The following is a 15,983-nucleotide window of genomic DNA, read 5'->3' on the forward strand; positions in this document are numbered from 1 at the left end:
CTTTTATAACCGCTGCCTTGCCTTTCGGTTATAAAAAACATCCTTTTATACTATATATTATATTTTGTTATAAATCGACTTGTATAATCATCTTTAGCCGTCATAATAGCCGTCATAACTGACCGTCCTTAGCCGTCAATTATGACGACCAAGACCGCCTTTATACTCATATATATAGGTATCATTCAAGGTTTTCAATATGGAATAAGAAGCACCTCTCTCTCACGTTCAAGATCTCTCTCTCTTTGTCTTTCGCTCTCACTCTTTTTATTAGTCTCATAACACGTTATCAGCGCGAGGTTATATTGATTCTGAAGCTAGTGGTCTTCTACTTCAAGTAAGTTTTTCAATATATTATTTGCAATCCTTAATGTGAGTATTAAAGATTATATTTTTTATTATTACTTGATAAAATTCTACATTTATTCACATAGTTTACATCTCAGTTATATCTATGGTGAATTAAAATTTATATAATTTACATTTTTGTTATATCTGTAGTCAATTTTTATTCACATAATTTATATACAAGTCCTATTTATTTTTTATACTTATTATGAATTATTGATGATAAGATTTATCTTGGAATATAAATGGAGCATCCCTGAAGGATCGCCCTAAACCAATAATTTTATTGAGTATCTCATAATAAAATATCTATTGATTCTGTGAGATAGTTTAAAGGATTGATACGTATACCAAAAACTCATTATGATTAATGCACCTGAAGTTGCATAATTAAAATCGTGTAGAGAAAAATCACTAAAGAATATCTATTTAAAATGAATGCATCGAATATGCTCCTAAAGTAGAAATATCAAGTGCGAAAGTTTACAAGATATCTAAACTTATATCTTATCTTCTAGTGGCTGAGCAAAATAATAAGTTTTTGTTAAGAAATCATGAGTCACGAGTCACGTCTTACTAGTTCCACATCATTACTTGAAGTGATTGATATTGGATTTATATTATTCTCAGAAGAGAATAATGCATTTTTTTCAAAAAAAATCAAGAGCTTGGACGTGGTAGTGAATATATTTATAGTACTTCTATGATTGCGGGTCAAAAGCTCGTATTGAAAAAATTACCAGCTTTCTCTTTGAGATGATATTATACAATTATTGAATCAAATATTATGATACATCAAAAGTGATATGATTCAAAATATTTGTATGTTTTTCATGATTATCTTGATCATCCAAAACTAATTACGATAAGTCAAATAATTTTCATTTGGACGTCTATAAAAGAACCAGAAGATTCTTTTACTATAAAGTCTTCCTACCATGAACGGAAAGAAAAATTTACTAGAAGCCAATAAAATGAAATAATTTGACGTTATCTTGATTAGTATAGGTGAACTAGAAGTTCAGATGATAATTAATTTATGGATGCAATAAGATAAAAATGTCTCATATTCTAACTGCTAAAATCCCAGCGAGAATTGAAGTCCCCATAGGACAATTAAGAAATTTAGCAGTCTAATGAATATAAAATACGTCTAAAAGCGTAGGAGACTTATTGATACAAAAGATAAAGCATCCTAAAAGAGAAAAGCACAAAGAAAAGAAATTTGTATTCCTAAAGAGGCCGTACCCACAAAATAAGTAATAAGATCTATCCAAATTTTTTTGTACAAAATTCTCTCATAATAAAAACTCTTGAAAAATATAATCCTTTTGAAGAATACCTTCTAAAGAGGTTTTTCATAAAATGTATTTCTTTGAAGAGGGACAGGTACTTGAAAATAATGAGATTTCGATACATTTCATGAGTATTTGAGAAATTCTAGATAGAAATAAAATCATTGTCGACAATATATTTTCATATAAGATGGCACTTGACATTACCAGAAGTAATGAAAAAAGTGAGTCAAGAACCGTCGAAAAATACCGACGTAAAAATATTGGCTAAAATAGAAAGAAACAATTCCTGCAGAATTGATATCACTAGTAAAATGTAATACATATGGACTAGTAGTCCAAACACCTAAGAGGTGATACTTTTTGAATATCAGTGGGTATTTGTATAAAGGAAATAAAAATGTGATATATAAATCACGAGTCGGTTTCTCGCAGAAATAATATTGATATGCTTTCGAAGTTGATAAAATTATATTGAGGTTTTTATTAGCTTGATAGTTACCAAAAGTTTGGGTATGCATGATTAACTGCATATTTATATGGATAACTATATATGAAATGCATGAAACATATAGTCCTGAAATACTTATTCTATCAAATTTCAAAAATCTTTATATGATCTAAAACAATCTGAACGCATGTAGAACAAACTATTTTCCATATATTTTTAGTATCTAGATTAGCTTTTATTGTAGTTTATATAGATAATTTAAATGTCATTGAGGCTCCAGAAGAGTTCGTGAAAATTGCACATATTTAAAATATAAATTTGAAACCCTTTCGGCTTCAAGGGAGAGATGAATTAAATTATTAGTTCTGAAATACCCTCTCTTAAATGCAATTAGTATTTCAGATTCATATTACGGTTTTGTAAGAAATGTGTATTATTAAAAGAGAAATAAAATGGAGCACACAAAACATTTACCAGAAGATATAGACACAATATAAATATTTGTAAAATATTATTTTATTATCTCAACAAAACTACAGAAATTTGAGACTCTTCGCCTCATTCTTTAAAACGATCTTACTTTTCAAAAATTTACATGGCATTCATATATAAAGGAATAGACAATAAAAAAGAAGAGTTAAGTAAAGATTTTAAATTTATATTTTCTTACTTTATTATTCTTATCTTCATGTTGGACTTTTCTATGACTCGCTGAAGGATAGAAATTTTCTCGTTGAGTTCGTCAACCTCACAAGTTTTGGATTGTAGTCGCTGAGAAAATGCGACAACGGTTGATGAGTATTGGATACCGAGACTCACAAGCTCATAGATAGCATCATTATCTAACTTATTAGTCAGATCATTATTGTATTGCATTATAGCACCTATGGTAGAAACATAAACAACTGGTGAACGAGGTGTATAATACTTCATATATTGGTCACAAGAAAATTGCTGGGCCATTGTAGAGTAAGAATATAGAAAGAGATTGCAGAGTAAGAATGCAGACTAATTACAGAAGAGTAAAGAAGATGAGATGCGAATGAAAATGAGTTGAATATTTCTTTTATAGAGAAATTTATGAAAGTAAGACAAAATTATATATATATTGATAGAAGATACGCTAAACATAGATATCTCACAGTTATTTATTAAGTCGTGAAATTGAAAGTAGCTTGCGCCTACTCTCTTTGAAGTTGGACTTTTTCATATATTCACGGCAAGATTAAATGCAGCTTGTCCTTATTCTCTAAGTATTTGAACTTCTTCAAATATCCGTTTCTGCTGATCTTGAAGATCACGGTCATATTGTTTTAGCTTCTTATTCTCCTCATTCAGTTTCTTGTTCTTACAACTCTTCGCATAGAGTTTCTAACGCAATTAAAATATTTGATTATTGAGTTGGTTAACCTCATTCACTTTAGCTAATAACTTCCGAGACATGGTCATAACAGAGGCAAAATATTGTGCACTAATAAATCTTGATTCTGAAACGATATCAAAATAAATCCTTCCAAAAAAATGAATCTATGCTCCTATCATAAGAGCAACATCCTCAGGTGAGTAAAAGGAAGTACAAAGCATTTCTATTGCTTCACAACATCTCTCTACAAAAGACAAAAGATATAGCATCATAGTTCTGCGGCGTCTGACAGCTGTAGAAGAGGTGTAAAATCCTGCGGTGCTTGTCTGGTCTAAAAAGGTGGCCACCATTTTTGTTGAATATGGAGGTTGGCGGCTTAATTTTGATGACTTCTCCATTAACTATGTTATTTACAAGAAGTCTAGAAGAACACAAGTCCAGAAAAGTAGTGAATTTAATATTAAAACAATCTTGAATCAATATGGTGAATTTGTTTACCAAAATATTACCAACTATATCATTTAAAGAGTTGGTACACAATATTGAGATGCATCAACCAAAGACCTTTCACTATAAAGTCTTGAAAAACTTTTATACGGACAAAACCCATCCCCTGAGTATTCCAATAGTTGTTCGATCACTTGATGTACAGAAAGACCCATTTCGTCCTTGTGAAGACGATGAAAAAATTCTTGATCCTGAAATACCTTATCTCAATGTAATTGGAGCCCGGGTATATCTTATAAATTGCACTTAGTCTGATATTACATTTTCAGTTAATTTACTTACAAAATATAGTTCCGCACCAACTCGAAGACATTAGAATGGTATTAAACATGTCATTCGTTACCTTCGAGGTACGATTGATATGAGATTATTTTATCAACATGGATCGAGTCAACAATTAATTGGATATACGGATGCAGGTTATCTTTCATATCCACACAGAGAGATCATTGCAATTCATGAGAAGAAATGTGAAATTGATGTCAAAAAGATACGATCAAGTGATAATCTGACAGATTTATTCACTAAAGCATTACCAACTGCAACATTTAAGAAGATTATGCAGATGATTGGAATGCGGAGACTTGAAAACCTATTATCATGCACTTTTTAGGGAAAGTAATGTCTTAAAGACTTGTGTTGATTGTACTCTTTTTCCTTCGCTAAGGTTTTTTCCCATTGAGTTTTCTTTTGCAAGGTTTTAATGAGGCAATCCTAAAGCGCTTGACGGTACACATGAATACTATACTTTTTTTCCTTTGCTATTTTTTTTTTTCCACATGGTTTTTCCTTGGTAAGGTTTTAACGAGATATATTCTTTATATGTGGTCATCCAAAGGGGGAGTGTTATAAACTGACTTGTATAACCACCTTTAGCCGTCATAATTGACCGTACTTAGCCGTCAATTATAATGGCCCGTAGTCGTCATAATTGACCGCCCTTAACTGTCAATTATGATCGCCCGTAACTATCATAATTGACCGTCCTTAACCGTCAATTATGACGATCAAGACCGCCTTTATACTCCTATATATATGGGTATCATTCAAGGTTTTCAATATGGAATAAGAAGCATCTCTCTCTCTCTCTCTCTCTCTCTCTCTCTCTCTCTCTCTCTCTCTCTCTCTCTCTCTCTCTCTCTCTCTCTCTCTCTCTCTCTCTCTCTCTCTCTCTCTCTCTTCATTAGTTTCATAACATATTTGTCTTACTATTCAATTGCCTAAGCCGAGCTTTTCAAGCTATAGTTATAACTATTGAATTATTAGATGTTATAGTATTTATCACTTGAACGTGATCTACCTGCTTTACTTTTGAATTACCAGTGGTCGGATCATTTGGAATAACGTCAATTTTTTTCCTTATTTTCTTTTTATTCATCTTTTCATTGTTCATAACCGATTCTATTTTTTGAATTGCAACCTCGTTTATTTTTACAAAATTTTCATCTCATCTCATCTTAATCATTATAACTTTTTCAAATTCTTATACAAAATAAAATAAATAACTCAACTTTTTCAAATTTTAATACAAAAACAATATATTTTAATAATATTTTATTTAATTTATCTCAACTTATTTCATCTCATCTCATTTCTAAAAACAAACAAAATTAGATGGAGATTGCGTCCAAGGGGTGGTTTTATGAAAGGGTAGCACTTTTTCTTTCATCTACGTAGAAAGATACTGTTTACCTTTTGAAATATATATTAAAATAAAATGTATATATTTTTGAGAGATTTTTCAAATAATAGAAATATGTTTTTTGAGTGGAGTTTTGATTTCAATCACTTGTATAGAGTTGGTTTAGGTTATACGACGATCAGTTTGGCTTTTGTATCCTAAATGAGTCAAGTTAAGAAGAGTTCTGCTGTACCAGTTAATCTAAGACTTTGTACACCGTAGATGACTTGAATATCCTTAAAGAAAATGAGATTTCCGTGCCTCAGTTTAAATTGACTTCGTTTCAATTTTAATTTTATTATAATTTTTATTATATTATTATATAATTTCACCAATAATAATAAAATAATTTATAGATAATAATAAACTATTTATAAATAATAATAAAATAATCTAAAATGATCTCAGCATCCAAACACGTTTTATTTTGAGTTTTTGCTCCATAATATATGTGTAGATCTTTACACCACAAACTCCCATATCTACCTAATGAATTGATGAGCACTGGCGTTTATCTAGAGTGGTTTAAAAAGGTACTTTGGGGCAAGTGGGATTCTTTTTTTCATTTAAAGAAGAAAAAGGTAGTATGGGCCGGCGTGGTTGGACTTAGGAGGAAAGGGTTGCTTTCTTTCCCAATGCTTTTCACACTCTCCATTCATGTCATGGTTCCATTTTTCTTTCAACTTTCCCAGTGCCAGCAATACTTGGGAATAACTTAAAACCGTGAGCGCAAGAAGATTTGTTGAATTTATTCGTTTTCTAAATAAAATTGTTATTTATGGTTCATTGTCCATTTATTTTACCCTTTAGTAATGCTGTTTGAACTGATAACATGATCGATGTTTAAGGCTTATTTGGGATTGTGGTATAAATTTTAAAAAATATTTAAATATTCTTAAAAGTTCTTTAATAAAAAAATTAGATCATTTGGATATTATATATTAATACACTTTTAATCTCAAGTAAGTTAAAAAGTACGTTTAAGGATTTTGATACTTTTTTTCAAACATGTTTTTCGATATAATCAAGAACATAATTCAAATTTTAAAAAAACTGACAATAGACAAAAACTTCCATACAATTTTAAGATAATTACAACTTTCATACTTTTAAAAATATAATCATAATTTTTAAAAATTCAAATAATTTCACTTCTATCTCAAAAAGTACTTTTTAAATTTATTTCTAAACAAATCTAAGATGTTTAAAAGTGTATTAAACATACAGTTACCAAATAGTAAATAACTTTTTAATAGGAAAATTTATTACTTAAACTTATTACTTAAGTTATAAGCTATAAGTTCTAAAATTATAAACTATATTTTCTACCGCAATTATAAACATGCACTTAAACCAATTTTTGTTTTATTATGTATTTTTAAAATTTCTTAATTATTATGTAAGTGAATATTATTAAGTTAATGTATTTTATATAAAAAAAATTAAAAATGTTAGAAAAATGATAATAAAAAAAAATAACTGAAAAAAAAATGAAATGTACTTATCGATTGGATGATCGGTAGGGACATTCGTCACTACTCCCAGTAGCATCATCTTTACCCTCTCTCTCCGAGCCCTACAGTCTCGTTACAGTCACTGTAATGAAATTTTTGTATTGGACACTCTACTTCCTCTTATATCTCGAATTTAGTTTTAATGCATTTTCTAATTAAAAAATAAATGAATGCATCTGAATTAAAGTAAGAAAATTTGATGAAATCTCAATCCCTGAATCCCTTGCATACATTGTTGTTGGAACAACATTAAAGAAATAGCTTTAAATCTTTGGACCTAAATGAAGGGAATTAAAAATTTTATTTATAATTATTTTTATATAATTTAATAATGTGATTGATTGTATTATTTTTTTAATATAAAATAATTATTTTAATCAATTAAAATACATAAAATAGAAACAAGAATAACTGTATATATTATTAATACTTTTTTTCTCGACAATCCGAAACAGGGGAGAGGCTGAGGGGCGGCCCATGGTTTATGATAGATGCCACGTGGACTTTTCGGACGCGGTCAAGAAAACAAAACAAAAAGGCCGCAAATATTTAAGATTATCCATAAGTTAATGAGGAGGAGTCATGGTGGGTTGATACTTCGTCACGATCACTATAACGTGGACAGCTGGATTCCTCTTTCCCTCTCACGTGTCGTTCTAGCCAAACCCTAACCTCCGTTTCCTCCCACCACCGCCCTTCCCTTCCAATACGACCACGCCACGCCGGACCCACTCCCTCGCCGTACGATCTATAATCGTCACAAACATCAACGACGACAACCCCTTACATAACATTAACAACAAAACAGCTTCCTGTCCTGAGAGACAGAGGAGACGCCGAAAGCCGAAAGGGAAGGCTTTCTACGCCGTACGTGCGTGCAATCTACGCCGCACAGATTGGCTTCTCAGCCTCTAAAATTATCGGCCGTTGATTTAAAGGAAAAATTAGAAAAAGAAAGTATATACAAGAAAGAAAAAGAAGGGGGCTGTATCCCAGTTGGACATCCACCTCACCTTTCTCCAACCGCCATGAAAGCAGGTCAGTCCCTCTCTTTCTCTCTCTTTACGCCTACGTGTTGGTGGCTACCAATATTTTCTGCTTTTTAAAAAAAAAAAAAAAAATTAATTCTCAGAATTAAGCGCCTGATCTCAAATTTCTTAGCTGCGATTTCTGTTACTGGATTTCAGTTGTTTTTTTCTGTAGCTAATGATTATAATTTAAGCTTTTCTAATCCGATTAGATTTGAGTCTTGAGCTTGCTAACGAATTGAAATAGGTATGCAGAAGAAAATTCATGAATAAAATGCCCGGACTAGGCTTATGAAGTATAATTGAGCATCTTTCGGTAAGATATGTCGCTTGATGGTTAGATTTATCCGTGTAAATATTAAATGGTTGCTGGTCTAAGTGAGGGAGTGAATGTATATATAAGATGCTGGTGGATATATGTGCTTTGAAGGAACCTATAGGAGGAAGAGTGAAGCTTTAATGTCTAGTTACCTTTTGGGATTTGTTCATTTGGTGCAAGGGATTACTTCAAATGGATAATACGTTATTCAGTGGTCAGAAGCTTGGATATTTGTCGAAGAGAAACACTTACAGGAGTATGTAGTTATGGGACGAATTAATTACCAAAAACCCTTACAAACTTGGATGTAACATGTCAAAAGATAGGAGAATAGTTTGAAAAGATACAGTCATCTTGTTTAAATAAAGCTTTTTTGGTTCTGGGACGAGCTCAATCAAGTATGTGATATGCTCATTTTCCTTTGTGGTGTCTTTGCTGAATGTATAACCAGACAAGTACCTGTAATCCGCGTTGATATCTATGTATGGACCACTAAGAGCGGCACATAAGAATGCAAATTGACCCCGAGGACAGGAAAACTATGGTCTATAGGAATCTTATTGCATTATTGAGGTGCCTGTTAAGATTCTGAGAAATTAGGGATTTATGACGTGTCCTTATTCTGACGACTGAGGGAATTAGGACCATCCAAGGAATATTCCGGTCCTGTCATTTGAGACTGTCATGGCAAGGCGCATTACACTGGGAGGACGCCTTTCCATGACTTGGCTTTACTCAAATCTTTCCGATCCACATTCTCTTATTGTGTTCCTAGCTGTAGGGCATCCACAGGGCCCTGAACTTGAAGTCTGCTCCCAGTATGGTAATGCATCAAAGGTTAAAGCATGACTTATCAAAGATAACCCATGCAATCCTGCAGGTGTTGATCCTTGTATATAAACATAGAACACTTGATGGTACACTATGTCGTGTGGTCTGAAATGCGTGCGCCAGTGCATATAGATACGGTATAAGTTTAGCACCTGTGAATAGAGTGTTGGATAAGTTTTTAGGCGCTTGAAGATGTTGATGGTGATAAACAATGTGTCTGATGGTGAGTAATGGGATGGCAGTCTATGACTTGAAAGAGGATTTGGATCAATTTAGTAAACCAGGAGCAGAAATTTAAGGCTTCGTGTGTTTCAATTATTTGAAGGTAAATCTTTCTTGAGTATCCTATGATGGATATGTTCCATGAATCAAGATTTCGTTAACATATATATCTTTTATTAAAGATTCCTTTGAAATATATATTGATAACTGTAAAATGCCATCAGATTAGTGAGTTATATCAAAAGTGACGTATGAAGAAACTCTGATCAGATTCAGCTTTGAATTGCGAATTGCATGTATCTTTGTCTTGTTTCGATTGCTTATCAGAAGAAAAGGGGTGGGTTTTTTTTTTGGTTTTTTTTTGGGGGGGGTGGGGTGGGGGGATTGTAAAATGCCATCAGATCAGTGAGTTATATCAAAAGTGACGTATGAAGAAACTCTGATCAGATTCAGCTTTGAATTACATGTATCTTTGTCTTGTTTTGATTGCTTATCAGAAGAAATGGAAAAAAAAAGAAAAAAACACATACATTCAAGTGAGCTACAATTTTGTTGTGTATTACTGAATGATTGGTTTGTTACAAGTATTAGAGATAAAAGTGCTATTCTTCCCTTGGGCATGTTGCCACCTTTCCACTTGTAAAAGAAGAGCTCCATGACCTTGTTCGTTGTGGTGGTGAGTTTACTTCATTTTGATGTATGAAGGAGGCCTTGGATTTTACAGCTTCACATTTTCATGTGAATTGAGATAAGTTGATTTTGTTTAATTCAAAACAGTATCTGTGGGATGTAAGTTCTCATCTTTTACATATTCCTTATAGTTTGCTACATCTCACATGTATGTTTTTCATATGGTGTTGTCAGTTGCTTCATAGATTTTACTGAGTATACAAGTGCTCTGGTCATTAATTGAGGCGCCTGAAGGGATTTTCTGAAACGACCTCAATGGGGGCAGGGGAAGAGAGCACACCTCCTAAGCCTTCCAAACCAGCTTCTTCAACTCAGGTATCCCCATGCTCGTCCTCACCCCTCCTCCCTTTTCTTTTGCTTCTGTTTTTTTTTTTTTTTTTTTTTTTTTTTTTTTTTTTTTTTTTTTTTTTTTTTTTTCTCGTTTTTGTAGGTATCCTCTTTTTGTTCCAAAGCATAATTATATGTATTTACAGGAAATACCCACAACACCGTATCCTGATTGGTCGAGCTCTATGCAGGTTTATGGTGAACCGATGTTTAATTTTTCAATTTATTTGTGCATTTATGAAATTTTTGCTTTATGTATCAGGATTATTTGAATATATGGATAATCAGTGTTAGTGGCTTATAAATGAGCTTCTTGTTTAGGCTTATTATGGTCCTGGAGCTACTCCACCTCCATTTTTTGCCTCAACTGTTGCATCTCCAACACCCCACCCCTATTTGTGGGGAAGCCAGGTGCATATCTCCCTTTTCTTTGGGTCATGTAGAGGCATACATTCTAGAGGGTTGAAGGTTCTTATATGCTTTTATGTTGGCTATTTTTCAGCACCCTTTGATCCAACCATATGGGACCCCAGTTCCATACCCAGCTATATATCCTCCAGGAGGAGTTTACGCTCATCCTAATATGGCCACGGTAATCCTAGTGTTCTTTCACTTTCATTCTAAATTAGTTGCCCTGGTGCATTTGTTTTTTAACAAGACAAACTCGTGCTTACACACACACTGCTGTGGAATACTGAAAGGTATTTTATTTTATTTTTTTACAAGCAAAACCCTGGAAAGTTTTTGAATTGGTCATCTTACTTTTTTTCTCCCATTGCTTCTGTAGATCCCAAACGCAGTACAGACAAATGCAGAGTTGGAAGGGAAAGGACCTGATGGGAAGGACCGAGCTTCAGCTAAAAAACCCAAAGGAACTTCTGGCAATTCAGGCAAGGCTGGAGAGAGTGTGAAGGCAACTTCAGGTTCGGGAAATGATGGTGCTTCACAAAGGTGCAGCAACATAAAGTGTAACTTTGGATCTTCTTCTGACAAGTTCTTGCATGAATTTTTCCTTGCCATTGGCCATCAAGATTTTTGCCATCACCAGTACATGCTGATCTGAAATTTGCTCCCCCTCCCCTTTTTTTGTTAACAGTGCTGAAAGTGGTACTGAGGGTTCATCAGATGGAAGTGATGAGAATAATGACCAACAGGTACATCATATCAATATCAAGAGGTGTGCTTTTCACTTATTTATGTTTTCTGGTTTCTGCATGGCTGTCCTTAGTATTTGGAATTTTTTAGTGCTTATATCTGTATTAATCTGGCCTGTTGATATGATGTTTTTTTTTCTCCTAATGAACATATGCTCATTTCTGTAGGATTTTGCTGCGAGTAAGAAGGGAAGCTTTCACCAGATGCTGGCAGATGGTATACTTTTCATCGTCAATCTAATTTGTCCCTTTTATCTTCCTTTAGCTATGATGTACTCACCATGACTCCCTCAGGAGCCAATGCACAAAATAGCACTGCTGGGGGCATTGTTCAAGGTTCAGTTCCTGGGAAGCCTGTGGTCTCCATGCCTGCAACTAATTTGAATATTGGAATGGACTTATGGAGCGCATCCCCTGGTGGTGCTGGAGCTGCAAAAGTGAGACCAAATCCATCTGGTGCCTCATCAGCACTTGCTCCTCAAACGATGATTGGATGCGAAGGAGTAATGCCTGATCAGTGGGTACAGGTACTAGCCTTTAAGCATTTTCGTTTTTTCTTCTTTCTTTTCTTGTGCCTGTTTTCCGTTCCACTTTTTTATATTTAAAAATAAATCACCTAACAATGAAATCTCTTGTCAAATTTCTGAGCCTTTGTCTCATTGTCCACCATGGCCGTGCTTGTGCACACATGCGCCTGTAACTATGACATCTCAGCAGTGCTGATATCCTAGTCTGTCTATATGGCATGGTGTCTTTAGTTTATCACTTGATATGCTTTCCTGTGATTGTGGTTGACTTGCATATACGCTTGTTCAATAACTTTGTTTCTTGTGTAATTATAGTAGTTTATTATCCACCTTTATATTATACCAATTAAGATCTCTATAAATTCCTGTGTGTTGAATTCTAGCTGCCAATGTTAACAGGATGAACGTGAACTGAAAAGACAGAAGAGGAAGCAGTCTAATAGGGAGTCAGCTCGGAGGTCAAGATTACGAAAACAGGTACAGATGTACTTTTTGCTGCTTGCTGGGTTTAACTGTTTACCCGTTTCTTTACTAATATTACAACCGACCTGAATTCTTATGTTCAGTCATGTTCTTGAATCCCTAGGCATGCCTCTTTCAATTTTTTAACCATCTTAGTTTGTGACAAAAAAATCATATATATCTTTCAAGCAAGTTGCTACATGTGTTTTCCCTCTCTTTATGAAGTTGAATGAGGGAACATCATTTTCATAATTGAACTTTACGGCCCTTGATATTATTGTAATGCATACTGCAGGAATAAATAGCTTGGACTTTTAAATCTTGTCAGAAAGTTGAAATACTTGTGTGATTTTGCATATATTTTAAATCAATCTTGCATTACTTGTATCAATCAGGAGGAATGTGAAAAACTACAGGTGAGGGTGGAAAACTTGAGCAATGAGAATCGCACCCTCAGAGACGAGATGCAGAGGCTTTCTGAGGAATGTGAAAAGCTTACATCAGAAAACAGTTCCATCAAGGTTTAATTTTAGAACCCTCTTCTTTCTGATTTTTTTTTTCCCTGATTATCAATTGATTGTCCAATATGTCAAAACAATTCCAATCAATTCTGATCTCCTGAAGATCCCACGAGTCTGATGGGGAAAGTTCTACCTATTTTTGCTGCTATAACAGGAAGAATTGACGCATATATGTGGACCAGATGCACTCGCTAACCTTGAACGAAACATCACCGCAACAGTTGTTCAGTCTGATGATGGTGATGACAACAGTTAGTAAACCTCCTATGACAGATGATTTCGTAGTCAGAAAACAGATTTTAATTAAACTTCAGGAAGTAATGACACTGGCTCTCATTGAGCGTGGAACATTTATTCTTCTTACTAATCTATAGCCATAACCTCTTGTAACTATAACTTTTATGATTCTAAACTGAGTGGGTACGTTGATGACTCCATCTGTAGTGTATTGGACTGTTGTGAAGAGAGTTTTATCATGTAGGAGAATTCCACGGCAACTGTTTAGATATGGAGTGCAATCGCAATGGATATTGTAGAAATTCACGTTTAATTGCTCATCAGCACTTGACTATTTAAATGTTTTATGTTTGCCATGCTTATAATTATCAATACCATATTGTTCTGTCGAGGGAGCTCCACTATGGAAGACCCCTGTTTGGAACTTAGACTAAACTAAGATCAGTAATTTTAAGTTAAGTCTAACGTTCAAATACTCCAATTTTCAAAATATTAATTCATCTTAATTTAAAATCTCTTTATATGTAAAATTTATAACTTTTTTTAACTTAACATTTATTTATATGCTGGATTTACAATCTTTCCAACTTTCTATAAATATATCTAAACTCATTTTAGGTGCAATCTATAAAACTTACTTCATTATCTTAACTTATTACTATTACAAAATTTGTTCATCAATGTGCCTCACAAAGAAGGAAGAATAATGTGATCAAGAAGCTAGTGAAAAGAGAGAGAGAGAGAGAGAGAGAGAAGAAGCTAGTGGATGATAATGGGCAAGAACTGCAATCCAGAGAGGGCATTAGATTCATTTTCCAATATTTCAATAAATAACTCTTTACCACCTTGAACCCTGGCAACATTTATGAGTGTTTAGAGTCCATGCAGCAACGTGTAACAACACAAAATGACATGCTTTCCAAATCATATACCCATCAGAAAGTTGAAGAGGCTCTCCTCTAAATGGATGGTCTTAGCTCCCCAGGACCATATGGATTCCCTGTAGCTTTCCATAAAAAACACTGGCCTCTTATTGGAGCACAGGTAAGTGAAGCTATCCTATCTGTTCTGAACTCTAATGGCATCCTCACTGAAGTCAACACCACCTTTATCTCCTTCATTCCCAAGAAAAAGAACCCCCTGGAGTGATTGAATACAGACCCATCTCTTTTTGTAATGTATTGTATAAGCTCATTTCAAAAGTAGTTGCAAACAGTTTAAAGCTTATTTTGCCCCATATTATTTCTAACACTCAATCTGCATTTGTTCTTAATAGACTCATATCTGACAATGTTATAGTGACATTTGAGGCCTTGCATACTATGAAGTGTAAAATGACAGGTAAGGAGGGCTATATCGCTTTAAAATTTGACATGAATAAGGCTTATGACCGAATTGAGTAGAGATTTCTAAGGGTTGTGCTTTACAAATTTGGCTTTTGCAATAAATGGGTAGAGTTGATGATGAGGTACATTGAAAGAGTCTCCTATGCAATCCTAGTGAATGGTACCCCACTGGATTTTTTCCAACCAACTAGAGGCATCAGACAATGTGACCCACTTTCACCTTATCTATTAATCATATGTGCAGAGGCCTTGAGTAACTAGATTAACAAGGCTGAAGGTAATGGACTGATTCATCCCTGTTGCCAAAGGCAAGCTCAAAATTTTCCACATTTTCTTTGCTTATGACAACCTCTTTTTTTGTAAGACTAATGCCATTGAATGGAACAGGTTTTTTGGCTTATTGAGAGTGTATGAAACAGCCTTGGGCCAAAGACTCAATTTGGAGAAAACCTCTTATCATTTTTAGCAATAACATAGCAAAGATGGCCCAACAATACATACTATCCATTATGGGGGTAAGGAATGTCATGACTTAGAAGAAATATTTAGGCCTGCCCTCAGTGGTGGGAAGGAGAAAATGGAAATCTTTTGAAGGGATCTTGGATAGCATGATCTAGAATAAGCAATTATAGAGTTAAACTGTTGTCTCAAGCAGGAAAGAAGATCTATATAAAAGTAGTGCTCCAAGCTCTCCCCTCTTATACAATGAGTGCTTTTAAGCTGTCCAAGTCCCTCCTCAAAGACATCAACAGTGTAATCCATAATTTTTGGTGGGGGCAGCAAGAAAGAGAACATAAGATCCATTAGGTCTCTTGGAAAATGATGAGCAAAGAAAAATCTGAAGTGGGGATGGGCTTTAGGGACCTCGCCAAGCAATACTGGCCAAACAATGTTGGAGATTGATCCAACACCCTTAGTCTCTGTAGCACAAGTGATGAAGGCTAAGTACTATCCAAGATCCAATCTTCAGGAGGCTAAGCTGGGCTCTAAACCATCCTATGTTTGGAGAAGTTTTCTTGCAGCTCGATCACTTGTAGAGGCAGGCTCTTACTGGAGGATTGGAAATGGAAAGGATATACAGATATGGAAAGAAAAATGGCTTGCAGACCCCACTCTCAACAAGATTCAAAGTGCTGTCAAATTGCTAGAGCACAAGGACA

The 15,983-nt window shown here is 34.1% G+C and overlaps 1 protein-coding gene across 3 annotated transcripts; it reads left to right on the forward strand.

Annotated features, from left to right (window-relative positions):
• The first annotated feature begins 7,747 nt into the window (after positions 1-7,747).
• LOC122307244 (G-box-binding factor 1-like) lies at positions 7,748-13,817 on the forward strand. Of its 3 annotated transcripts, XM_043119998.1 has the most exons (13): positions 7,748-8,197; positions 10,151-10,235; positions 10,424-10,564; positions 10,723-10,767; positions 10,898-10,987; positions 11,079-11,168; positions 11,364-11,527; positions 11,673-11,730; positions 11,899-11,947; positions 12,025-12,257; positions 12,657-12,734; positions 13,115-13,240; positions 13,395-13,817. In XM_043119998.1, exons 3-13 carry the CDS (start codon positions 10,505-10,507, stop codon positions 13,494-13,496), a joined length of 1,095 nt encoding a protein of 364 aa, XP_042975932.1. In that variant the 5' UTR covers positions 7,748-8,197; positions 10,151-10,235; positions 10,424-10,504; the 3' UTR covers positions 13,497-13,817. The 3 variants fall into 3 exon arrangements, with proteins under 3 accessions (XP_042975932.1, XP_042975923.1, XP_042975937.1); XM_043119989.1 differs by lacking the exon at positions 10,151-10,235; XM_043120003.1 differs by lacking the exons at positions 7,748-8,197; positions 10,151-10,235 and adding an exon at positions 8,229-9,662.
• The last annotated feature ends 2,166 nt before the right edge of the window (positions 13,818-15,983 follow it).

Source organism: Carya illinoinensis, chromosome 1 (genome assembly GCF_018687715.1).
Source record: "Carya illinoinensis cultivar Pawnee chromosome 1, C.illinoinensisPawnee_v1, whole genome shotgun sequence".
Taxonomy (NCBI): domain Eukaryota; kingdom Viridiplantae; phylum Streptophyta; class Magnoliopsida; order Fagales; family Juglandaceae; genus Carya; species Carya illinoinensis.